The following is a 27981-nucleotide window of genomic DNA, read 5'->3' as shown; positions in this document are numbered from 1 at the left end:
AACCCCAAAATAACAATTGAGTGCTTACTATTTGTATCTGAACCTGTTTCCTTACAAAATAAAAACAATAGACAGGTTTGTAGCTCCTGCCGTTAGCTTAATGGCAATTGTCCAACTGAGGCTCAAAACCGCGGTCTACCCACTAAAAATCTATAATAAAATGTTTCTGGAGCTCACAAAATAACGAAAGACTACCTATAAAACATCTTAACAACGTACAGAGTAGAAAATATCATGTTTTGATCACCATTATCTTAAAACACGGGAGGAAGAATGACGAGAGTGATTTTGAGACGCGCCTCTTCTGCAGTAGTTTTGTAATGAGGAGAGAGACCGCGAAAGCCCCCTAGTGGAGAATGAAGCCACTACCAATCGATCCCAGAAAAGACTTACTAGCCGATTACTGATGTACAGATCGCAGTTCTCTTGAATCAAATGACAACCATTAATGCAACATGAAAAATAACCAATGTAAACAATTTCGTGATATATTTACATTGTTTTCATGCTTATGAATTTGTATTAACTGTGTAACTTTTTCTTTTTACTGTCAACTCTTTTAGTACGAAATCAACTTATGAATAACACCTGTATGGAGTCTTTTGGGACTGCTAAGGGGCTATAGGGGTAGTTTTCCACCCTGTCACAGTTACACCAGCACTTTGTATCATCCACAGTCTTGTATAATTTTGGTGCATTGTTGTATTGGTTGGTTATATTTAAAAAAAAAATTGAAAACAAAAAAACCTTTTGTTATTCGTGAATGTATTTTACTGTATTTATTACCAGTGGAAATAATTCAATTATTCATAATGGGCGCTCCAGTTTACAAAAAACTTGAAAGAATTTAAAATTTAACAAATTATAGATAAAAAGATCAAAACTAGCCATTTAAATCTGGCCTCAGTTTTTGTAGCAAATCTTAAAAAAAAAAATCAACATAAAAATGTAAACACAGCTGCAGATATTTTCCTATAGCAGAACATCTTCATCACCTCATCATAACCGGACTTGAAGGCTTTCATTTTTCTTCCAGTGCAGACATCACAGGCCACATCTTCAGGTCCAGCTTGGAGTCCAGTCTTCTTCAGCTCCTCCACTAAATCTGCTTACATGGTGTTTTCCATCAGGACACAGCTGGATGTGAAAGTCTGTCTGCACTGAGGGCAGCTGTAGATTTTCTTCTCTTCATCCCAGAAGGGTTTAATACAGTTCATGCGGTAGCTGTGTCCACAGGGAATAGTCACCGGATCCTTCAGTAGATCCAAACAGATCAAAATAGAGAATCCTATTTCGTCCATCTGGTTTCCTTGTTGCACTATTTCACTTGTTTTCAGTGATTTTTGAACAAATAGCTGAGAGTTCATTTTAATGTGCAGCCTCAGAAGGCGAACTCATGTTACATATGAAACAGGACATAAATAGGCATTATATCTGGATCTGAAAAAAAATAAAACAATGCTTTGAACACACTTCAGATCTGAAAAGGGAAAAAAACTCATGCTGGATATGTGAGCTGATATGAACTGAGTAATATGTTAGGAACCAAAGGATTTCACATCGTATGATGAAAGTGAAAACTGAATTGAACTGAATCTCCACCCAGGTCTCAAAAACATAATGTCTGGTGAGGTTTTTCAGGGGGGGGTTATGATTAAAATGCAACACCACAACCTAGGGGAATTTCACCGCAACGAAATATAAAGATTGTAGTTTCAAACAAGCCAAACAAATGATAACGCAGGCTCGAATACACTACTGATGCAGACTGGTTTCAATATCAAAATACTTTTATTAAATATATTTGTTAAAAACAAACAAACAAATACAAATAAATCAGAAGTTAAAACAAGTGCAGCATGAATCAGTATAAAGGTTGACTGTGAAGTAAAACAACCAAATATTGAGCTGGACTTACCAGTAGCTGAGGACCATGGGGAGAAAAAAGGCACACGTACAAACCAACCACCTATATACACAAGGTGGTGTAAAACAAACGAAATGTGGAAAACAACCCACTGGTATGAAGGCACCACGGCTACTGGCTTATCCTACTTTTAAACCTCTAATAGGACACTTCGCACCAGGCTCACAAGAAGAACTACTACAATCTACTCCAAGCATATTAAAACATCACACATGCTTTTAAAACAAAGAAAATAAGAAATACACAAGTCAAATAGTAATTTACACTCCACAGGTGAATTGTCGCATACACCAATGATGGTTGTTATAACTGATCTTAGCACAAACACACTAAAGGAATGCAGCATGAGGCCATCTGTGGCGACTGGAGCAAGTCAAACAGACAAATAGCAGATGTAAGCAGACACCAGCAAGACACACCGGAGAGAGATCCCTCGAACCCAACGACGTAGGCAAAACAGAAATATAAGAATCAGAATCGTGTTTATTGGTCATGTATATGTGCTGTAGATGGTGACTCTCAAGCACAGCAATGTAAATCACACACACACACACACACACACACACACACACACACACACACACACACACACGCTGTGTGAAGCCTTGAGAAATGAACGTTTTGTGAACCACTTGGCTGGAAGACTCAACTGCTTCTAGGTGCACATGGAGTAAAGGCAGGAAAGGCACACACACAAGCTAGCTGCTTACCCTAACCATCAAAAATGAATGCCTAACCCTGACCCTTACCCTAAACCTAACCATAACCTAATTGTAACCTTGACACTAAAACCAAATTTTGAGTCTCAAAAATGCCTTCAAACACGTGGGGACTAGGATTTTGGTCCCCGTGAGGCCTGTTTGTCCCCACGAGTATAGTAAACTACCAAGTTTTGGTCCCAACGAAGATGTTAATACTCTCACACACTGACTCTCTCTCTCTCTCTCTCTCTCTCTCACACACACACACACACACACACACACACACCAAATTAAGCATTGTACATTAACATATGTTATTGTGGAAACTGCTATCGGGACCATACTGAATTTAACCAGATAAATATTTGATATAGTGAGAAAGAGAGTAAATGACAAACAGCCATTATAATTCATCATACATTGAGAGTAGCAGACTAATCAATAAAACACCTCTTCCAGTTAATCTAATAATTCATTCAGCGTCCATCTGTTTGTTTTTTTATGAGCTTTGTTTGATTTGATAAGTATCTGAGGCTGAGACCACAGGACTGTAAAATCGAATAAATATTATGCTGAACAGTCCAAAAGATTCAATAATCTTTTAATCTTTTGGAAATGTTCCCAATTCCTACTAATGAACGTTATCTTGTTTCAGGATACATAATACCTGCCGTTATCTAAAGACACATCTGCTTACCTGTATCTTTTGCTTGTTTCTCCTTTTCTGTTTTTTCTAAACCGAGGACTTGATGACCTTTTCTTCTCCATCAGCAATTTTGCACTCCAGTATCAACACCTAACAGACCTACACCTTGTGGCCCCTAGAGAAAAAGCACTTACAAACTCCAAAACATGTACAAAACACAATGGAAGTGCTCCAGGATGCTAGGGGCAATGTTGGGCTTTGTATGTGATTTGTCTCTAGGGGCCACTGTAACGGCGATCTCACTAACGTCACGTAACTTAGCCGAAGGTTCACTAAATGTGACTTTTTAAGACTTTTTATTATGCTAACGTTTGTTCCGCGGTATATTTGAAGTGAGATAAAAGCCCAGTTCTTACTTTGAGGAGTTTATTTCTGGACCGCTTCACTTCAACCGTCCACCACTTTTCCTTCAACCGTTGACTCGCAGTGAATCCTGGGATATGGTGGGCCAACTCAAATAGCGAAAATGAAAATTCAGTCGTGGTCACACCAGACCAGATTATGCCACCTATCAACAGGTGCTTCGAAATGCTCTCTGGAGTTCAGTGGAGCATGAAAGTGGCGCATGCGACTCGGGCGTCCGAGCGGTGCTCGCTGACATGACTTGTGAAATCATTCAGATCGCCTCTAGCAGAATCCTCAAAAATGCTCTTCCTGTTATTCAGGATCGCATGACGAAGGCAGATCCGGAGCCTTTAGATGCGGGGAAAATAAGCTTGTCCCTCGGAGATTCGACCTCAGCAGCCATCGCCAGCGCTTTTAACGTCCCGAAACAGCGACATGAGAGCGCCGACGAGCTGACACGGATGGTTGAAGAAGAGGTCTCCGAAAAGGTCAGCTCAACAGTCAAACTCATTACAGAAAGTCCCGATCTCTCGCAAGACCCCGCCGTTTATGTTAGCGGCAAATGTAGTAATATTAAAAAGCTGCACCGCATGGTTTGTCACGCTGCCTCGTGCCTTAAAAGGGATGTAGCACATAAGCTGCGCTGTCGGTGCGGGACAAGCGGGTCTGATTCCGGTACAGAAAGTACGGATTCAAAGATGTCAGTGCAATCAGCAATCACAGAGATTTCTGTGATTCTGTCATCAAGGAGCTCAGATGGAGAGCTCAGATGAGGACAAGGAAGAAACTGAGCTTCCAGCCAATCAGCTCTAAAAGAAAAGGACGAAATAAAACCAGCAGCAGGAAACCAAAGTCTCTGAGCTCCAACCCCAGTAGAAGTGGTGGCAGCTGACATCGTAAATGAGATATCTGGGAACATGGATTCAAGCATGTGAGAGGTGTAGCTTATCCAAACCTGCCTTTAATGCAGGATCAATTATCAACATGCTGAGAGACTTGGCTGATAAACGTGTCTCACACCTCGTTTATCAGCCAAGTCTCTCAGCATGTTGATAATCGTGGGTCCCACACCCACTTTCACACCGTGGCTCATGTGATTAGGTAGAGGATCACCAGGGGGTCCTTTGTCCCCCTTTGTGGGGAAACTCCCACTAGGTTTAAATCTGGGACTCCCCACCAATTGACCCTTAGAACTGAAGAAGCTTCTTGGATGTGAGGTGAAACGTCTTCAAGCAACTCAAAGAAGTCCAGACGCTTTTCTTTCCAAGCTCCTTAGTCTACGATGACCTGGATGACTGAGAACCTTCACAGACATGCTGAGAGACTTCTTCTCCAGATGTTTGCCATCCACCTCTCACTCCGGGCTCAAAGCACGCAAACACCGCTTTTCCATGTTTGCGAAAAAAGAGTTTGAAAAAATGAAAAAAGAGCTGAGAAAAGTAATAAAGGCAAACAGGAAATATTTTATTTGTCTAAAAAACATTTTCAAGTACCACAAGAGTGACACCGTGGCCTCAGATGAAAGTATGGTTTTCAGCCTCCCAGGGTCAGCCCCAGAAAGTCCTCGTCCCCAGAGTACAGAGGCTCATCGAGCCCCTTCCCGAAACACACTGCTCCGTTACATACGTTCTTCTCCAGTCGACTTTGACGCCATTAGATCAGACGTTAATCAGTTATTTGAGAAATTAACAAAGAAAGAAGAACTCTTCATCATCCACAAAACAGTGGAAAACTTTAGAAATAGTGGAGCTAATAGGTAAAGTGTTTGATCTACTTATGACCAGAGATGGGCAGTAACGTGTTACTTGTAACGTGTTACTGTAATCCGATTACTTTTTTCAAGTAACTTGTAAAGTAAGGGATTACTATTGCAAAAACGGTAATTAGATTACCGTTACTTTCCCGTAGGAACGCTGCATTACTGCGTTACTAAGACCGTGAGTTTTTTGCGAGAATGTCTCATAACAGTGACGTAAGCGAGTGCCACGTTCGTGACAACAGCTGTGTGCAGATCAGCAATGGATATTATATTGAGTGCGGGAGAGAGTATGAGCGTGCAGCGTTTAAAGCGTGGAAGTACTGACCTTACTTTAAGTTTGATTCCATAAAAAGTGACAAAAACATTAGTGTCCGTTGTGTGCGGGAAGAAAACTTCTTTTTACAGCCAAAAAGCCCCCTAAACGTCCAAGCAAGCACCGAGTGCGCTACCACGTGATGGGAAACTCACAGAGAAACTCGCGGATTCTTCCACTGACCGCTGCGGCACACCTGCACCAGGGTAAACCTCCGCCTACCCCACTCCTGCTTTACAGGTGAAAATAGAGCAACAGGACCGCTAGTCTTCGACTTTATTTATTTTCTGCTGTGTTTTACTTGCATCTATTTGAAAGAGTGAGTGTAAACACAAAAAAATATTTTATTTTATGTGCTGGAATGTGCAGAAAATAAGTTTAAATGTTAAACAAATTTCTTCCAGTCAGAGAATGTTGCATATAATTTAATTTTTGCTTGATGCATAAAGTTAAAAGATTAAAACTAATAAAACAAGTTTTAAAAAGAGACGTTTCCATTTGATTACATTTTGTATGATGGATTATGCAGGAAAAGTAGAACTGGGCTGAAAGATCTATCGCTTTATCACCTATTCAGGTTGTAAATCGTGTTTTTAAAAAGTAACTAAGTAATTAATTACTTTTTAAAATAAGTAATCAGTAAAGTAAAGGGATTACTTTTTTGGTGAAGTAATCAGTAATTAGTTACTGATTACTTTTTTCAAGTAACTTGACCAACACTGCTTATGATGGATTGACTGTATGAAATCCCCGAACCTCTAATGGGTAGATCAATCTCAGACACCGTCATCTCCAGGACTCCACAACCAGCACATGGCTCAAAGCAGCCCTTTTCTGCTGAAGTCCTCTGTGCTCGTAGAAGACACAGTAGAAAAGTTTGTACAAAAGCTTTTACTCTGGGTGGAGAACGAAGACAAAAATCAAATGATTGAGGATAAGGTTTCTGTGGCTGTACACCGTCGAAATATGAACATATTCAAAAAATAAAGTTGTTTACAAACATTCATGTCTCAGGACAAGACGACCACAACAGCTTCTGTTCCACTGCTGTACATAAACTGTACTTATTGATGAAAACTTCCCACAGGACCTTCAGTCATTACTGACAGGAAGTTTATGCCCATCCTTTAATACTTATGGATGAGGTAACATCAGGCAGCAGTCACATGCAGGTTTGTGCTCTACTTGCATAAGGTGATCTCTGCACATCCAGAATATGCTCACCTCATGGACCTGAAACTTTCCTGTCCATAATGCACTCCAAGGCACACGATCTCACATGTGAGGTAAACCTAAGCAGCTCCTTAGACTACCATGAGCTGGATGACTGAGAACCTGCACAGACATCTGTGAGGTAAACATAATTTTCTGTGAGCATCATTAAGTCAACTCTAGGTTTCATGTGCTGATTCGGGTGCTTTACATTTATTCTGTTTTAGAGCAGGTGGAGAGGGGGAACCAGATGGGAGCAGGTTCCACTTTAGGTGAGGAAGTGGAATAAGTGATTACCTTTTTGTCTCAGCTCGTCATCACAACTAAATTCATGTTCAAATGAAGCTTTTTACTGTGACACTGATATCTGTATTTGTAATTGTACCTGCTTTGCTTTGTCACTCCAGATTTCAGCACAGTTCTCTGTACTTGTTTATATGACAAAGTTTGACAGCAGCACATAAAGCCCTTTATGTTTGTGGGTTGTTTAATAATGTGAGGCCTTCCTCAAACCGCTGCCTCAGTTCATGCTGAAGCCATCTGCCATTATCTACTAGAAATGCTGTCAAACCTAAAGTGAGGATGTGGTCCCAGCTCGCATAATTAGAGAGACTAAGCCAAAGTGGTCTTCTCTGCTGAATATGGTGCCATGGTAGAAGCAGCAGACAGATGCATGTCTTCACTGACAGTCATGTTTTCCTGTGGCAGTTACTCTTTGATGATATGCTTTACATTACCTTTGTTTTAGGTAAGTGTGTTATCATTAAGAATCATTAAAGATAATTTAAGGTATGGTTGGCATTGTCTCCAAAAATAAGTCTTTTGATGTGATGGCTGTATGAAGCCATAATCTTTATTAATCTTAATCTTACTGATATATAAACCCTCTAGTTTCAGCAGCATTCTTCAGGTTTTTAAAAGCTTCTCTGAGGCAGTGCTGCCAGTTAAAAAGTAATTAGAAAGATTCCTGACTGACCTGCTCTGCTGTGTGTAACCTAAAGGGTCTGATTCAGGTCTGTGGTGTATATTGAGTCAGAAGCTAAACACACTGCAGAAACACCTGAGGGTGGTCTATGAGGAATACATCCCAGGAATCATGGAGATCGTGCTGACAGAGCTTGATAATTGAAGATGATGCAGGACGAGCGGTTCAGGAATCAGTTCTCATGATGACGATGTGCAACTGCATCTCACCGTTATTCTCTACAGAGTTGGTAACATTTCCCATATTTAACAGAATAGTAATTTTGATTTGCATTTTCTGTTAACAACAGTAGAGACAACAGAAGATTCACACTGATGGATGAAGCCCATCAGTGTGAATCTTCTCTTCTGCTACAACCTCACCTGCTGTCTTCAATCCTCCATACCCGACAGTAACAGCTGACTGTTGTGTTGAGCTTCTTTGTGAGATTTGTTAAATGTAAAGTTCATAAATCAGCTACACGTTTTGTCAATGTTTGTCTTTCTGTTCTCATTCCTGGAGCTGCCAAAAAGCAGAGGTGGCAAAAGTGCAGACATTCTGTATTTAAGTAGAAGTACAAATACTCGTGTTACTCAACTAAGAGTAAAAAAGTTCAGGCTCTGAAATAAAGCTTCTGTGTTAGTTCAATAAGAAAGATCTATGGTCTCACATCTGTCCGCTCCCAGGTGCTGCCGGCTAAATCTAAGCTTTATCACTGTCAAGCTGTTTGTGTCATCACTGGTCTGGTCCAATCACATTCTCCCGGCCTTCTCCAGGCCAGTCACCATTCATGCTGCGTACTTTAAATCTCACTGTGCATCTGTCATTCTCCTTCATAGATGCCTTTGTGCAAAGCACCTCCTGCCCAGTTCCACCTCTCATCACTCAAGCTTCATTCAAGTCACCTTCATCTCCATCACCAGCATCTAGGCTCTGGGGGGTCCTGCTCTAATCCGTTTCACAGCTGGAGCTCCGTTCTGCAGAGAGACAGACCACCAAACACCTTTGTACATTCTGTTCATCAATAAATCATCTTCATTCTTTCACTGGTTTGGTTATTTGCCTTTTCGTTGAAAGTACACTGATAGAGGACTTTTATTAGTGATCTTAATAATATATATTTTTTCATATTAATGTAATTTTTTTATCTAATTGAATACAATCTATTTGTGTATGATTGTCAGTCCAAAGAGGGAGAGAGGAAAGAGGGGAACATGAGGAGAAAGTACAAGGTCAGGAAGAACCAGGTAAGAAAACAGACAGGGAACAGTGACAGGCACAACAGAAACTGTTAAACTGTCTGAGAGAGTTGACCACCAAATGTGACAGACAGATTTGCCAACCTCAAGGTGAGGCGACATAGGTTAAAATAAAATAAAAAAATCTGCAGAGCCATGGTAGTATCTGCAGTAAAGATCTTTTTCATACATAGTATAGACTGTACCATAGGCAAAGTTGCCTCCACTTTTGTAATTTTCTATCAATATTTTGTACATTTGTACATTTCAACGACTCCATTTTTGGAGTGTATTTTTATATATCTGTATTATATTATACATACACATTAAAAGTGAACCTCTGTCTATAAAATGCACTCAGTTTACTTCTCATTTACTGTGAGCATCATTCTCCCCCAGTAATTACGGTTAGGATATGTTTTTTTTTATTCCAATCCATTCTTCATTTGCAGCATTTAAATAACTTTCTTTCACAAATGTGGGGATTAAATTGTGTTAAAATGTACAAAACAGTGAAGTCATGTTTTGTGACGAGGACCCAGGCACAGAGAGACTTGATGAATTTAAAAACCTTATGATTTAATAAAGAAATTTTCAGACTTGCACAGAGATGGTAAAATTATGATGACTAATAATGGAGATGAAGACAACAGACGATGAGGACAGGGGGGAACAGGGGTTTAAATGCACCAAGGAGACACTCAGAGGGAACTCAGGACAACTGGAGACATTTAAGGATGCAGGGACTGACAGAGACAGGGAAGAAGTCTCATCGTGATGAGTAAAGTTTATCTTGCCTGGCTGGGCAGCTCTCTGGGTGCTCAGCACCCCCAAAGCTCTGATCCTAGAATCACCCCTGCCTGAAGCCATACCACTATCTTGGGTTACATCCTAAACTAAACTACACACACATTTCTTATCTAATAACCTTTATTAATATCAAATCAATGCTGTAGATATATGTTAAGAGAATATGGTATATATGTGATCAGCTACATGAAATGTATTATCATTAAGCACATTTCTACATGACTTTTCACCTAGTAACTTGTGTGCTGAACCTCTGCAGATACTAACCGCATCCTGTTGTTCTGAACATTTAGATGTAGAACAAGACCAAGCTCAGCTCTATTACAAGAACATACAGACGTAGAAAAGGGAAAGTCCCGCTACTGGAGTGATGATGTTATCTATGTAACACACACACACGCACAACAATCTTGTATAAATAAAGGTCGCGGACAGTCGTGGGTTGCAGATCCTGTGTACATGGCTGCCCTCGCGAGTAAAAGAAGAACTGCAGTGTTTGTGTGTTTTCTAAACTCAGGAGTCTTGGCTAAAGAAAGAACGGCAGGGAGATTTAAAGAAATCCCCTGTCATTTAAATTGGTCCTTCGAACCTAGAGATGGAAACAGCAGACTCATTTCTGTGACTCCAATAAGGTCTGACTTCTGCATCCTGACGCCGTGGTTAAACCAGCACCGAAGTCTGTCGACAGCCCTCTCCAGGTAGAGGTGAGAGTCCTGGAACGTTGAATTCGGGTCCAGGCCGGTGATTTAGTACTGGTCCACGACGTTGGGATCCAGATGATCTGAACAACCAGCAAAAGACGACTGAGGGTGAGAAAACACTTTTTGGTTTTAAACCGCCGGAAGGGTTTAGAAGAATGCGCAAAATAGGTTAGAAGTAGCCGGAATTACTTCAGGATACGCGTAAAATAGGTTGGAAGTAGCCGGAATTACTTCAAAGAAGCACGTGAAATAGGTTGAGTTCGCCGGAAGGAACTAAGTTTAGACTGGTTCTAGAGGTAGCCGTCAAATACCTCGTGACAAATAAGGTTTAAGTTCGCCACAAGGAACTGTGTTTAGACAGGTTTCAGAAGTAGCCGGAATTACTTCGTGACAAATTAGCGCGCAAATGTCTATCTGTGTGTATGTATATGTGTTTTATGTGTATGTGTTTTGGAAGTAAGTTGATTTTACAGCACAATAAGCTGCTGAACTACTTCCATTGTTTTTATTGTTTTCTTTGTGTATCCTGCAAAAAGTTCAAGTACTGGTGACGAAGGGAAAAGGTTGGGCTTTGTCTCATAAAACTGACACCGCTCCAGGAATAGCCCGGAGTAGGAGGCCGTGTCAGCAACCACCCCTGAGTTTAGTACCAGAGAAAGCTTTGCAGTTCTGTGATAATGGAGAATCAGCCCACAAAACTCACTGTTGACGAGCAGTGGTTAGAAAAGAAATGTCCAGGCGCCGGACAAATTAGTGCATATAGATGGAGAAATCCAAAGAACACCTAAATGTCCCACGTGGGAGGGAAAATGTATAACTGTATGTATAATGTTTAACTAAATTATAAGAAACCCTGCAAGCAGAAATAAATACTGAAAACGATGCTAAAAAGAAATCAAAGCGTACACAAGAGTTGTATTTTAGAGCATGGAAAGAGGAATGAAGTGGAATAAACAAAAGGTTAAATTAAGGTTAACTTAAATTAAATTAGAGCTTATCGCTACTATATTCAAACTAATAATAGGAAGCATAGCAACCTGTAAATTGGTATTACCAAATGATACAAAATTGGGTAGACAACCATGCCCAGAATGAATAGAATGAATGAAAGCAGATAATTCACACAAAATATATCAAATAAAAAAAAGAGAGATGCATAAGGCATATTACGGCTGCGTCATTGTTCAGCCAAGGAAAATGTCTCCAGCTTGGGAAGGTGTGAAGCTGCAGGTTCACACAGACCCGTGATGGATACATAATAAAATATAAACTAATATACTATTGTATATTAATAGTAAAGTAGTAAAGTAGTGTATTGTAATATACTATTGCTGTTATAATAAAGGAAAAACAATACAATGATAACATTAATAATGACATAATATTAATAATAAGAGACACCTCAGTCAGTTATGATGTGAGGTGGATAATTGTTAAAAGTAGTCTGATTCAAGCTTAAGGTTTGCTCAAACTCAGTACAATGATATATGAGATAACTATTGTTTGCAAATATTGCTAAATGCCTGTAATTAAGAGGCTGGTTTTGCATTATGAGAGTATGAATACAGTTTGAATATATTAGTGTGGATGTATAGTAATTGACTGAATTTTGATAGATGTATATATCTTGAGCCATAAAGGCTGGTGTGTTTTATTTTTAGTTATATGTGTGTGGTGAGAAGCTGTGAGGATGATGAGAGGTTTCAGTTTTTTTTCTTTTCTTTTTGACTTGCTCTTTCTGATTATGGAAGGCATGTCCAAGATACTCGCATGAAAGCGTATTTTGAGTGATTTTAACTGTGTGAATGCTGTCAGTATTTGATTTGAGTGACTCTGCGTGATTTGTCTGAGAGACTGAAAAAGGGGGGAGTTTGAGAGAAAAGGCAGTGTGTGTGAGACGAGTCATGGCGTCTGAAAGAGGTTAGAACCTTTAAAAGTGTGTAAAGAAAGAACACAGAGAGACAGATGAGTTACCTCTAGGCACATAAAGCAAATGAAGCCTTTAAGAAAAGAAATGAATATAATACTAATTGTATGCTTTAGTGTGCCAATACAGGTGGGCTTCTTTCAACATTGATCCTTGAGTGCAGCAGCAGAACAATAGATTAACACAATTGGGAAAAATAGGCCACATTTGGCTGAAATTCTACAGCTTCACCTGTCACTTTGTCCCTAAACTGAGAAGAAGTTCAAAGGACAGTTAATCGCCTGATGAAGACCGACAGAACATCGTGGACTTGAATACAGCAGGCAAACGACAGTGCCACTGATCCATTAACACTGATGATGACTGACGACCAGCAGCAGCATGTAAGAGTAATGCAACATGTACTGTGAAAATACAGGCTGGGCAGTTGAACAGTGGGATAAAGAATTGTGGAAGAGCACTGGACATTGAGTGTCATATTTGCCATGCTTGGAGTAATTTTGGAAGAGAAGACTGGAGAAGAAAAAGAGAAGGAACAAACTGTGTTTGCTGGAGCTTTGAAGCCCGAACAGGACATTGTGCAGAGAGGACCAGTGAGAGATGAAGCTGGACGAGTTTGACTGTGAGAATATAGGATATAATTGGATTGAAAGTTGAAGCCTGAACTCATGAATTGTTTAGGCATGTCCACCACAGCATAACAAAGAGGTAAACGTTAGAAAAGGTAAGAATAATGAAAGAAAATAATTGTCATTACCTTAATGAACAGAAAACACACATACAAATTGTTACATGTGAAATTCGTTTTGAAATGAATCAGAAGTGAGATAGTTTGAATTTAGAACTCAGTGATAAGATGCATGAATTAAACCTTATTGAAACAAACACTTGCAATGAAGAAAGCAGCTCACACTCAATTAATATGAACAGAAAGCCTTGGTGCCATAGGCAATTTGTTTTTGTTTTTGTTTGTTTGTTTTGTAAGTTTGGAAAACAAATTTGTGATCATACTTGTGGATCACAGTGACACATAATGATTAGGCACATGATTTAACAATGACGAGTTTTAGAGCTGTGAGTTATGAGCTGTAAGCAATGCAAAGTTTTTTCCTTAACTTAAAAGTTTGAAATATGTAAGATGTATGAGTTCTTTAAAAAAAAAAAGAAAAAAAGAAAAAAAAGAAAAAGGAATGACCTAAATGCTTTAAGTCAAAATGAAGTCTTGCATCTACATAGAAAAGAAATCAGAAGAAGCATTCAGTAACTTGAAAATAGCCTTTCTACTTACATGTAGATGGAGGTGCAGGTTACATGAGGTGCAGTTTTAACACAGGCATTTGGTGAAAAACAACGTCCGCTTGCATTCACTCCTGCAAATTAGACTCTGTTGTTTGTAGGCCTGTGCAGCTGCAGCAGAGGCAGTAAAAAAAGTCAGCTGACGTTGTTTTAGGGCACACTCTGATCATCTAAGTACCTCACGCAGTGACTTCAATTTAAAGAAAAGAATAATAAGCAACTTTGTCTTATCTCACACATGTGAGACAACTCTCAAATGCTGGACACTTATTGTTGCTATATGGAAAGTTAGGAAGAGAGTTCGATTAGTCTCCAAAAACTAACTAATGCAAAAACAGGAAATCGTGTGAACCCACAACCTTTGAATTAGAACAGGAACTACATGCCCATATAAGAAGCAGACAGAGAGACGCACAGGATGTCAGAAACCTTTAGAAAAATCCATCAGAGAAACAACCCTGGCAGAATGGATGGCAAAACTACTAGAAAATAAGGATATTGTTTTGAACAATAAACTGCCGTAAGGCTCTTCAGTCTCTTGCAGGTTGAAACCAAGTGTTATTGACAACACCCACAGCCTGTAAAATTGCAGAGAGACCATCTTGGATACATCAGAGCCACTGCAAAAGGTTGAGGTCCCGAGAAGCCCCGACACCGAGGAGGAAGCGCCTACGCTTGGTTGTTTCGGGGGTGAGGGTGGTAAGTGCGTTCTTGGGGCCCCCGTAGGGTAAGCCCGCACTCCAATCTCTATCCGATCAACTTTAGGCAGCCAGGTGTAGGTGTGAAGGGGAACCCTGATGGTTACCTTGACTACAAAGCTCACCCTTACAGGATCCCAGCTGATGCCAACAGCAGCCGAGCCACAAGGCAGACAGAGAAGATGGACGTACGACAACTTACACCTAATGGACGTGACACAAGATCACATCCATCCTTGGATGAAAAGTGACTGATACAGATATGTGTTTAACAAGACCACAGAGAAAGACTGTTATGTTTGCTCGCACATGCCGAGCATATTGACACAACCATATATGGGAAACACCCTGGGACAGGTGCACTAATTCTGATTTCCGACCACCTTCAGAGTGACTTTTGTAAAGTGCACAACAACAACAACAACAACATCGTCATCCTGATCCAGGAAGAAGCCCTCAACTTTAACAAGTTTTAAAGAGACTGTTGATCGTCATTGAATTTTTCTTGGTTTTATTTTGCTTTTCTTTACTTATGTTATTCCCTGTTTAAAGCTGTAATCTCACAGATGATAAGTTTATCATTCACAGCATACGCAGATGTACCAAAACCAGTGAAGACTTCTTTTCCTGTTTGTCAGATGAAGATGAAGTGTAACTTATGATGTAGTAACTGAGTTGCTTATTGTACATTTCATTTCTCTGATAAACAGGGCGGAATGTTAAGAGAATATGGTATATATGTGATCAGCTACATGAAATGTATTATCATTAAGCACATTTCTACATGACTTTTCACCTAGTAACGTGTGTGCTGAACCTCTGCAGATACTAACCGCATCCTGTTGTTCTGAACATTTAGATGTAGAACAAGACCAAGCTCAGCTCTATTACAAGAACATACAGACGTAGAAAAGGGAAAGTCCCGCTACTGGAGTGATGATGTTATCTATGTAACACACACACACGCACAACAATCTTGTATAAATAAAGGTCGCGGACAGTCGTGGGTTGCAGATCCTGTGTACATGGCTGCCCTCGCAAGTAAAAGAAGAACTGCAGTGTTTGTGTGTTTTCTAAACTCAGGAGTCTTGGCTAAAGAAAGAACGGCAGGGAGATTTAAAGAAATCCCCTGTCATTAAATATCATTGCAGGCAACTTACTTGAGATTCAAACCATAATTACACTTATTAAATAAAGTATTTCTCACTTGGCCAACTACGGAAGCGTTCAGCTGCCCCTCAGGCAAAAGAAAAACAGAGCTAAACAGAGATTTTGTTATAACATGACAGTTTGTAATAATGTTATATTATGTTGTTCAAAAGTGAAAAGTACTTCCATGATAATATATTGTACAAAGATGAAAAGTATATTGTTAGAACAATAAAGTTTTCATGTTATAATGTGATATAGTTCTATTTTTCTTTTGCCTGGGTGGCAGCTCTATGCTTCTGTAGCCAACTGACTACAATCTACAATAAACTAATATGTTTATTCAATCCTGTCTTTAATAACTTGGTACCACCAGGAACCTTTATAAGGGCACCCCAGCTGTCTGGGGACTCTTTTGGCTGGCACACCATCAAGAGAAACCACAGCTAACGCAATCTTATCCAAAAGGTAAGTGTGAAAGTAAAAGCTTCCCATACTAATTGAAATTTCTTTTCCTTAGACAGACAGTAGCAGCTGGAAACCTGCCCACAAGGAAAACCTAAAGCTAGTGATGGGTAGATGAGGCCTCGTGAAGCGTTTCAGCACATTCCCCAAACTGTATCGATACTGTGTCGACACAGTGTTGCTGTTTTGCTCCATACTGACACCTGCTGGACCTTAAATATCATTGCAGGCAACTTACTTGAGATTCACAACAGACACTGATTCAATGACCTAGTCATATACGTGTATACACTGTAAGGTAATGTACTTTCCATGGAATCATTTTATATCTTTTACATTTCAAATATTATAGACATATTAAAATATATTGTGAATGACATTAAGTGAAAATTAAAATGAAAGTAATGTGAATGTAATCTTATCCATTTAAATGTAATTGACTCAGAGTTTATTATAAATTTCTATTCAGAAAAATAGCTTTATCCAATGTTTTTGCATTCAGTCTATTGCATTTATTTGACACCATTTAACCAGCTTTGGAAAACACACGCTCACAGGGCACAGATGAAGCTGGTGTACACAAAAACTGTTAAGCCAGGTTAGGATAAGATGTCTTTCTATTCCCTCAGTATGTTAAAGGATCCTCTGATCTTGGAATGTTTCTTTCTGACACGCTCCACAATACTAAGGGGTTGGCAGTCCTTTATAATAAAATTCAGGGCTGCCTGGCCCAGAACAGTCTTCCTAGATGCTTGATATCAAAATAATAAAACACTTATTAATAAAATAAATGATGATAAAGCTGTTCAGTGTCAATATAGTCCTACCTGTGTTCATTCTCGGTGTGTTTGTCTCCTCATTTTCATGTTTGACTCTGTAATGCTTAAACACTGAGGAGGTGCTTTTGTTTGTGTAAGAAGCTCCGCAGAACAGATGCGACATTTAACCTGCATAAAATGAAATAAATAATTTACACTGCAAGTCACATTGCTGTTTTTCCTATTCTGATAGATTACACTGAAACAAAGACAGACAAACTATTACCTTATTTCCAGTTAAAAGATCAAAATGATCCCACACAGCAGAAACATTTCTTTTTCTTTCGGGCTCCATTTTGTTATGGAGAGATGTGTATTTTTTTGTGTGTGTGTTATTTCCGTTGGCAGATCTGGATGCGGTACCTTTTAAACACAGTTTGGCGCGTTGGCAATGAGCGATACAGCAGCAGTATCGATCACGTGACTTTTTCTTAAAGCGACGCACGCACCGATACAGGCTTAGCTCTGTGAGTTTGATACATGCGTCGGTGCGTCAGTGTTGCTGGACCCATCACTACCTAAAGCCAAATAATCTATAAAACATAAGAAACTTTTGTATGAGTGCCCTTTCCTTTAATATAAATATTAAAATCAACCATGTTATATCTTCATTACTTAACGATTATATGGTTAAGTAATGAAGACCTTCCTTGTGTAACTGGCAGCCCTTTGAAGACTGCTGCTAATTTACCCTGAAGGCTCTGGTTCTGGCTTCACTACATTGGCTTCCTATTGTTTTTAGGATCCGTTTTAAAGTCCTTTTATTGGTTTTTAAATCTTTAAACGGTCTGGCCCCTGCTTATTTATCAGATTTGTTGAAGCCTCGTGTTCCTACTCCTTCGCTCTGTTCAGCTGATCAATTGCTGTTGCCTGTCCCTAAGTCGCAGCTGAAACTCAGAGATTAAGCTTTCTCAATTGCGGCTCTGATGCTTTGGAACAACCTTCCCCTTCATATTAGACAAGCGTTTTCAGTGCAGGTCCCTAAGTCCAGATTGAAAACCTATTTTTATTCCCGGGCTTTTAACTCTGCAGGAAACTGACATCCCTCCTATTATTTTATACTATGTTTTTTTTTTCTTTGTTTCTGTAATGTTCAGCACTTTGGGCTGCCTGGTGCATTTTTTAAAGTGCTATATAAATAAACAATGATGATGACCTTCATTACACCCCCATCCTGCAACACACACACACACACACACACACACACACACACACACACACACACACACACACACACACACACACCCACCACGGTCAGACTCTTGGTGAGGTCTGTTATTAGAACCACTGTTACTCTATTTTCTGATTCATTAACTTAAAAATATTTATTTTTATTTATTTTCAACATACCAGTATTGAGAAACTGAGCATAATTAAACCCCAGTGAAACCACAAGTTCTGGTAACTGGCACATATTTATGTTTAATATGTTGTTTTATAATTTGATCAGTTTTGGGTGTTTGTGCGACTGGTTTAAGCATTTTTTTTTTCAAGATGGCGGCACGGACACAGGCATCGTCTGCTTCCTCTCCCAACAAAACAGTGTTCACGTCTTTCTTTTGTTTTCTTTTTACAACGCTCATACAGTCGTGAGTGTCAAAATCAAGAGAAGCAAATCCACAAACTTTTCAATCACGGAAGAGTTACCAATCACACTGAGGAACTGCGGACTGCTTCGGTGGCATCTACCACCAGGGACCCCGGCTACTAGATCTCGCCCACAGTGGAAACGTCTCAGGAGACAAAGGAGGGGTAAGCGTGGAGGCAGGCTAGTGGTTAATCCACACAAACCTGCTATTCCCACCATCGTACTGTCCAACGTGCACTCCCTAGACAACAAGCTGGATCATGTACGCTTACTTCGGTCCACCTTGAAGTCAGTGAGAGAGTGTTGTGTCTTCATCTTTGTGGAAACTTGGCTTAACAATAACATTCCTGCCAGTGCCATTCAACTCGACCGGCTAACATGTTTTCGAGCAGACAGAGGTCTCGCTAAAGGTAGTACTCCAGGAGGATTTCACAAAGCTTCGGCGTTGGCTGAGACACTTGGAGGCTGTGACGAGGAATACAGACCATCACAGACAACAAGCTAAACAAATTCTTTGCTCGATTTGAGGAACAGACCTTTACCCCCGCACAGAAGACTGCTTTATGTGAGTCTTTTTCAGAAAGTAACAGTAATATCTGTCATTATTTCTTTAATCAGTAAAGTCTCGCTTTGCTATTAAAATAAATAAATAAATAAATAACTGTATCACTGGCTTTACTTGTTGTAAGAGCCATTTTTGGGTTAATACCTTGTGTGGCCGCTAGAGGTCACCTTTTTCTGTTTTGGTATGGTTTGTTCATGTAAAGGTATTTAAGGTAGACGCACGTAATCGGCGTCAGGTGTGTCGTTAATTGTACGAAGGCAAACAGTTTGTGACTGCTGCACTGTTATGTTAAGATGGCATTGGAATAAAGACCAAAAAGGACAAGATAAGAACTGCTGGAGTTATTGGACTGTTTAATTAATTAATGCATACCAGTGACATCGCGTCACCCCCGTTAACAACCACCTCAGTGGCTTCAAGCGTAGGCTTAGCCTCTACACTAGTTAAAGACCATATCTGAAGGAAATCTTTGAACACGACAGAAAGTGACCTTTTAAACACTGAGTGTCATCCTCACCTCAGTTCAGTCTTCAGCTGTTCTGTGGTCACCATGACTGTTTCACTGTACTCATCAACTAGTTGTTAAACTGTAATAGACTTCATTTGAAATGATTTGTTGTGAACAAGTGTAAGGAGATGATTGTCGACTTCAGGAAGACTCCACTCACACACCACTCAGCATCTGTGGTTCCATGGTAGAGAGTGTTACCAGCATCAAGTTCCTGGGAGTTCACATCTCAGACAACCTCACATGGATCACCAACACCACCCCCATCACCAAAAAAAGGCCCAGCAGCGCCTCCACTTCCTGAGACACCTGAAGCGGGCCAACCTCACTCTTCTCATCCTCACCACGTTCTACAGGGCATCATTGAGAGTGTTCTGACCAGCTGCATCTCCGTGTGGTTTGGCAACTGCAATGTTGGTGATGTCAGCAAACTACAATACATTGTTAAAGCAGCTGCCAAGATCACCGGAACATCTCTCCCGCTGCATCAGTAAGGCCTCCAGCATTGTGCTTGACCCCTCTCACCCCTCACATATACTCTTTTCTCTCCTTCCATTCTGCAGATGCTACTGCAGCATCGGGGCCCGATCCCCCAGACTGCGAAACAGCTTTTTCCCACAAGCCCTCAGACTCCCTCTCTCCCCCACCACACACACCCACACAAACTGCTAACCGACTCTTTTGCACTTTACACACCACTGCCTCTGTAAGACATGCTGCTCTATGGACATTTATTTACTCCAGGTTTACAAGCTGCTACACTTGTCACTTTAAGCTCCAAACTGTAAATTCTAATTGAAATGTCTCTTGATCACCTTAGACTTAATCGTTTATTTATTTTCTTCTCCTTTCTTTATCTATTTATTGCCTTTTTTCGCAAGGATCTAACTGGAGCCCCATAGTCTTGTCTCTCTGTATGCTGCACTAGATATAGTAGAGATTACAATAAAGTTTCTTTTGACTTGACATTGACTAATACTGTAGTAAAGAAAGTTGAGAGGTCACAGAGCGACTGCTGAATCTTCTGCTCTAAACATGAACTCTGAACTTTGTGATGCTTCAGGAGGAAAACTGCTTCAGTTATTCTCTCAGATTAGTTTCATATTTTCTGCATCAGATTTGAGTGAGATCCTGGAATGAAGACAGAAGAAAAGACTTTGTTCAAAGTTTGATTTATAGTCAAACCTTCCAGTTTATTCACACAATAAAACATCAACACAATATATGAATTCATTCATTAAAATCACAGTTTTTCCTCATTTGTTTGATGATTTTGACAAAAACAAACACAAACACACACACATGGTCTGCCATACTCATAAAGAGAAATGTCGACATTTTTCAATACAAATATTCCAGAAACATTTAGAGGATAGAGAAGTTTACATTTTCATGTGGAGAAATATTTTAGTAAATCAAAATGATGATGAGCAGTGATAGCCTCCATAAACAGTCACAGGAAAGATCTCCTTTAAAAACTCAGAAACATCAAGAGAACAACTAGAAGATGTGGAGGTACCACCCATAATGTTTGACTGACAGCTGATCTCTGTGCAGAAATGATGGAGAGAAAATAAAATGAAACTAAAATACAGATTTAAAACCACAATATGAAAGACTTCAGTCTATTTCACTTTAATCAACTCAGCAGTGTCTCCAAGCAAGTAAAACCTAAGTGCAGCATAGAGCGGCTGAGTGAATGTGGTCTGGACTCTGTGGAGGAGAGTCATGGTTTCAGAGACGCTGTAGAAGGACAAAATACCTGCTCTGTGATCCAGGTACACTCCTACTCTGGAGGAACGAGGACCTGAGACAGGAGTTTGGATGTTGTTGTACCGAAATGTGTAACTGTTGTTGTCACAATCTAATGACCAAGATTTGTCATTATGTCCAAGTAAAGATTCCCTCCCTGCTCTGCTGATATTCTTGTATGCGACTGCTACATCAACTCTCCCTCTCCACTCCACCTCCCAGTAACAACGTCCAGTCAGACTCTCTCTACTCAGGACCTGCATCCTGCCAGAGAATCTGTCTGGATGTTTAGAATAAGACTGTTGTTGTTTCACTCCAGTTGCTTTTCTGTTCCTCTCTGATAATAACATATGTTTGTGTGCTGTGTTTGGATCCAGTGTGATTTCACGTGAATATTTTAAGAATTCAGCTCTGGTCTTTGGCTCTGGTGGATCTGACAGTAAAACATCCACTTCAGTGACTGTCAGTGAGATGTTTGTCCATTCCTCTCTCAGAATGTCCTGTAGTTTATCTCTGACCTCTGACACAGCTGCTGTCACATCCTCAAAGTAGCTCAGAGGACGGATATTGATGCTGGATGAGTCTGTAGACTCACTGAGTGCTGACAGTGAGGGGTAGTTGTGTAGAAACTGGATGTGATCCTCTGTGTGTGAGAGCTGCTTCAGCTCAGCATCTTTCCTCTTCAGCTCAGTGATCTCCTGCTCCAGCTTCTCCTGAAGCTCTTTGACTCGACTCACTTCAGTTTCCTGCTGGGATCTGATCTGCTGCTTCACATCAGAGCTTCTTTTCTGGATGAGATGGATCAGCTCAGTGAAGATCTTCTCACTGTGCTCCACTGTTTGATCAGCAGACTGATTGATGGCCTCCACCTCCTGTTGAAGCAGCTTCACATCTTTCTCTCTGTCCTGGATTCTCTGCTGGATGTTTTGTCGACTCACCTCCAGCTCTCTCTGCCTCTCAGTCCTTTCTGCTGCAGCTGAGACTGTGTCGTGGCCTTTATGTTCATCCACAGAGCAGAGATAACAGATACTCTGCTGATCAGTACGGCAGAACATCTTCATCACCTCATTGTGATGAGAGCAGATGTTCTCCTGGAGCTTCTTGGAGGGCTCCACCAGCTTGTGTTTCTTTAATGGAGCTGCTACATAATGAGGCTGAAGGTGTTTCTCACAGTAAGATGTCAGACAGAATAAACAGGACTTGAATGCTTTTATTTTTCTTCCAGTGCAGACATCACAGGCCACATCTTCAGGTCCAGCATAGCAGTGATCAGCAGGAGCAGCTTGGAGTCCAGTCTTCTTCAGCTCCTCCACTAAATCTGCTGCTATGATGTTTTTCTCCAGGACAGGCCTCAGTGTGAAAGTCTGTCTGCACTGAGGGCAGCTGTAGATTTTCTTCTTTTCCTCTTCATCCCAGAAGCTTTTAATACAGTTCATGCAGTAGCTGTGTCCACAGGGAATAGTCACCGGATCCTTCAGTAGATCCAAACAGACTGAACAGCAGAATTTTGTTTGATCCATTTGATTCATGTGCTGTGCCGTTTCACCGTCTCTCAGTGACTGTCAGACAGTTTGACTTCCTCTGAACAGAAACAACCTCTGTGCTCTGAAGGGAAACAGATCTCTGCTCTTGTTCACCTCCTACAGGAAATGAGGCTCACCAGCAACTGCATTTACACCATGTTGTTTAGACCCATCCTGATACAGAGACATCTGTGAAGGGAGGCAACAACAAGTCATAAAATGCTCCAGGGTGTGTTATGTTTGATTTACAGTATGTAGTAAAAACTGTGACCCTTTGGTAACTTGTAAATTATCTACTACAAAATGTCTTGTTTATTTGATTTAATGAAATTGTATTTCAGAATTTGTTTTAGCTATAACGAAATCGTTCTTCTTTCATCACATAAACACAGGTGGTGATAAGTATAAGGATGCTGAAAGGATGGTGTATAAAGCTTCATCTAGTCAGAAGGAAAAAAAAACTAAACACACAAACTTGGAAGCTTTAGCCAGATTTTACAAAATGAAATAGGTGACAAGATAACAGTAGTTACATCCGTTTGTATTAAAGAGGATGCATTTTGTATCACAAGACAGGATAAGACGGGTAATCGTTTTTTTTCACTGACTCTTCTAAACGAGGCATTTTGTAGAGGGTTTAACGCTCTGCTCACTCCAAAGTTCTCAGTCACCTCTCTCTCTGGACGCAGCTACAAAGTTTGCACTTTCCTGCATTTTCAAGAAAGTGCTTTGCATCGTGTCTGCATCTGAGTTCACTCGTGATCACTTGGAGAGTTATTACTTTTTTACAGGGAAAAACATGTCAACTATTTAACTAACAATGAAGTTAAAAAGTAAAAATTCAATTCTATCATCTATTTTTACTCAAAGGGAACTGAACATTGTGTTATAATAATAAACAATATTATTACATGAGAACACAAATATTAATTAAATCTAAATTCTTATTCTAATGACTGTTACACATCTCATCTGTAGGAAGTAAAAGTAAAACGTTTTCATAAAAAATACCCAAGTAAAGTACAGACACCTAAAACTGTACTTAAGTACACTAACAAAGTATTTGTACTTTGTTACTTCCCACCTCTGCCCATAAGAATCAAACATGGTGACAGATTCTGTGTCATAAACAGAAAATCAGCATGTTTATTCAGCTGCACTGAAGATAGGAATGCAGCTTCACTGGACTAATAATAATTCACCAGACTGACAACCTTTGAAGAGTCTCAGTTATTCTTTAAACTTACACCTCACATCAGTTTGCAGTTATTTGAGGTTGTGTTGGTAATTAGATTTGGTGTCACTCACTGTGATGTCAGTAGAGACGAGTGTGTTTCTTACTGATATGTACGATTAATGTACTTTGACTGCGTCACACTGCCCATGATGTCACCTACAGACAGAAGCTGTCAGCAGCTGAAACTCAACTTAGCTGTTGATTGTGTCACGAGGCTTTTGCATGTGTTGGACCTTCAGAGAGACATGACTCCATTCTCCTTTTGGCAACTTTATTTTCCTCAGTTCGGCTTTGGAGTTTACATGCAGCACAGCAAACCACAGCAAGGCGAGGAGGATGGCAGCAAAAAGGAAGAACCTGGATATAAGAAAGCGTTTCAAAGAAACCTGTAAGTCACTTAAAGTCAAGTTCATTCATGAAATGTGTCCGTCACAATAACGTTACAGGCTATGCTAGGCTTTGGCCCACATCAGTCTAAAATTGTATGCAACCATGAATAACGTGTTTTGGAAACTAACTGCACAGCAGGCAGCACTATTAGTTCTCTCAGTCTCAGAGCAACATTTCTAATTTTGACTGAAACTGTCAGAGAAAACGGAGCCTCGAGCAGCCAGGATATTAGTTTACAGAGGCTGTTAAAATTATATGTATAACGTTAAAATGTTGGTTTAAAAGCAGGTAGAATAACATATGTAGGCAAATATATTTCTCCTTTTTGTATCAAGGAGCAAAGTCAAAAAGGAAAAAAAAGAAACAGGGCGGGGTTCAGTGGTTGAATCATCCGTCCCCACCAGTGCCAAAACCAAATCTACGCCCTTGATTTTCCTACAGTGTGTTTAACTGACATGAATTCACTGGTTGAAACTGTGGAGATCATTTTTCCTGTCATGATCCAAACATATGTTTACAGTAACTGAAGAACAACACCTTTCTTCATTACAGTGGTGAAACTGACCAAGCTGAGATTTCATGCATATGCAGTCAAGTTCTAATAATAATAGGTACACATGTTTTATACAGTAATACACCTGATTTATGTACTTTTGCATTACGGCCTTACATGCTACATACAACCTTTGAAATCAACACAGGCACCTGATTGGCTGTAAATTTGGATCTCTGCTTACACACTTAACTTTATAATTCATTAATTTTCTGTACTTTTAACAGTTTTTTAAAGAAGTGTAATTTCAACAGCATATACTCAGTGATGCTGTAAGTTTCACAGTAACTTGTACAATAACGTTGTATTTATACAGTAATTTATTTAATGAAACTGCAACATTTGGAAGAAAAACACTTGATATTCATCATATCTAGTAAGTGATTTTCTAAAGGAAACATTTTAAAGTTTCTGTGTTGTTCAAAGCCATTTCTTTAAAAATGTTAACAGTTATTTAAAATATAAGTTTTACATTCACATAGTCATTAACAGACTCTTTATAACTTCTTCCTAACAACAATGGTCGTATTTCACACAGGATTAAACTGTATCAGTGGCAACAGCAGGGTCAGGGACCACACGTTCATGCGAGCGTGTACACAAAAAGGTGTCAATAATGCATCATGCTACACATACTTTTCAACAATAAATGACAACAACAATCAGCCGTCTCTCATCCTGTGGACACCAACATTGTGAGCTACAGCTGCCAGTCCTTGTTGTGCTCTGCAGCCTCGGTGAGCTCGGTGTAGAGTGACTCTGAAGAACAGAACAAAGTGATCCGTCATCCTGGGGCGGGTGGTTTGTTTCACTTTTGGTTTTTGTTTTGACCTTTTTCTGTAGTTTCTGATCTTTTGCAGGGTCGACACAGGATGAAGTGATTAATGGGCCAGACTGACGCGCTGGTTGGACGCTTCACCCAGACAACAAGAAGAAACTCACTGCTGCCAATTGTATCTGTGGTCTCATCCTTTCAGTTAAATTACTGTAGCTTAAACTATATTTTGACATGATTATGAAGATAAATGAACAATGAAGGTAATGGCAAATTATCTTTTGAACAGTGGAACAGTTCTGAATGCCAGCATAGACTCACCATACAGAAACTACAAAAAACTGAAGAGTTGAAATATCAAAACTTAATATGATACAACAAGGAGCTGAAGTCTAAAATAAACGCAAGTATTGTGACGATGAGATAAAGATTTTCTGTCCTTGTGTCAGTGGAACTGAAACAGATGTTAGAGAAAGAGTTCAGCTGCATGTGCAGTAAGTGCTCAGGATCCATGAATTATTCACAGCTATTTACCACAGTGAGTCATTTGGATCACCTCTCCATCAACAGAGGGACGAATCCACACAGTGTGCTGCACCCGCAACACTCCCTGTGCAACACACATGAACATTTTTTTAAGCTGAACACAACAATTCAGTGACTGGCAGACAAGGCAAGGTGAGCGTATTTATAGGACACAATTCATGGGGTTTGGTAATTTGATAGGCTGTACATATGAGGACTTGTGGGGACAATTTTAATTTGTATTTGTTCAGTCTTTGTTAAATGTGTATTTAAGAAGCAAAGTGAACTCTGAGTCTAACAGTGATTTGAATATATGGTGTTACGTGCCAAGAGATGTGGCTTGGCTGTTGTGTTCTGTTTATGTTTCAGGTGTCAAGCCTCCTACTATTGGCCAATTCGAAGATAATTGGCATGTGTCTATTGGCTGATCTGGGGCCAGTTGGCCAATCACACGCCGAGGATCACTATAAATGAGCAGCTCCCTGGCCAGCTGCTGGCTGCTGCTTTGTAACAAGCATTTGTGAGAAGGCATCTTTGTATTGTGTGTGTGGTGGGAGGCTGGACAGGTAAGCTGGGGTACCCTATACACTGGTTGCAGGTTTTAAACTGTTAGACACACCAGGTTATACGGTTGATGCCACTTTTGTATGTTTTCACTGACTTTTTGTCGAGCAGCTAGGTAGGCCTTTTGTTTTGCCTTTTTGTTTTAGTTAGGCCCTGGAAGCTATCGACCTTTTTGTTTTATTACCTTCTTTGATTTGGCTCAACCGCCCAGTCCTCCCCCCCCCACCTTTTTCTGTTAAGTTGACTATCAAGGCAAGCAAGCAATAAAATCCTGCCTGAGTCTTAACTGTCCTGTTGTCCTCCTCCTTCATTGATTGTGGTTGTCCGGTGTTGCTGTCTCCTTCCTATCTTTGCCTCCACCATGGTGAGGGGGGGATGTAACACTAGTGAGCCGGAGATCATAATCTGCTTTACGCACCTTGTCCTTCTCCTGTGCCTCCAACTGTAAACGTAATAAACGAACCTTAAGCTTTGCATCACTGCTAGATGTCTGGGATTCTGGAGAGAAAGGCTTAAAGCGAGGCAAAGTTTGGGGAGCCGCATCTGACTTAACTTGGGCACCCGGAGGTGTAGCAAGTAGAGCTTGCTCTTCAGTTCTCTCTGGAGAAGCTGGATTAGCAGAGGCTCCAGGGGAAGCTAAGGGGTCCTGAGAAGGTACCTCAGTTATAGCAGGGCTACTTAAGATACCCAACTCGACTAACCCCTCCAACAAAGCCTGCTTAATATCCTCCTTCACTCCATATTTTGGTACGGAAAGTTTATACTGGGCAGCAATACTTAACAAGTCGTCTTTGCGACACAAGTCAATTTTTTCAACGCTGGGTTGATTAACAAAATCAAGCAGGTCAAAACTCATCTTTACCCGCAACCATGAAACACAGCCACCCTAAAACCACAACACACTTTCATCAATTTAGGTTGTCCACAGCATAAACAGATCCCGGACGAGCCCCCACTTGTGTTACATCCCCC

At 40.2% G+C, this 27981-nt stretch overlaps 3 protein-coding genes across 6 annotated transcripts in view; all 3 read right to left on the bottom strand.

Moving 5' to 3' along the window:
• LOC109194393 (tripartite motif-containing protein 16) overlaps nucleotides 1-23143 on the bottom strand; it is a 27236-nt gene extending 4093 nt beyond the window's left edge. The window contains exon 1 of one of the 4 annotated variants that reach the window (XM_019347785.2): nucleotides 22963-23143. In XM_019347785.2, the coding sequence (XP_019203330.1) occupies nucleotides 22963-22971 (9 nt within the window). In that variant the 5' untranslated portion in view covers nucleotides 22972-23143. Of the gene's footprint in view, nucleotides 1-28; nucleotides 199-219; nucleotides 463-22962 lie in introns of those variants that run through there. The other 3 variants (XM_019347787.2, XM_019347786.2, XM_019347788.2) reach the window with 3 other exon arrangements.
• LOC109195563 (tripartite motif-containing protein 16) overlaps nucleotides 1-27981 on the bottom strand; it is a 1176058-nt gene that overhangs the window by 1141129 nt on the left and 6948 nt on the right. The gene's annotated exons all lie outside the window — the stretch shown is intronic.
• Nucleotides 20846-27981, bottom strand: part of LOC109195565 (tripartite motif-containing protein 16-like) — a 22760-nt gene continuing 15624 nt past the window's right edge. Inside the window, exon 2 of the mRNA XM_019347791.2 lies at nucleotides 20846-21578. Within this exon, the coding sequence (XP_019203336.2) occupies nucleotides 21316-21578 (263 nt within the window). The 3' untranslated portion in view covers nucleotides 20846-21315. The remainder of the gene's footprint in view (nucleotides 21579-27981) is intronic.

The sequence above is a fragment of the Oreochromis niloticus genome, linkage group LG18, assembly GCF_001858045.2.
Source record: "Oreochromis niloticus isolate F11D_XX linkage group LG18, O_niloticus_UMD_NMBU, whole genome shotgun sequence".
Taxonomy (NCBI): Eukaryota; Metazoa; Chordata; class Actinopteri; order Cichliformes; family Cichlidae; genus Oreochromis; species Oreochromis niloticus.
Note: the sequence above shows the minus strand (reverse complement) of the source record. Positions and strands in the feature narration are given on the sequence as shown.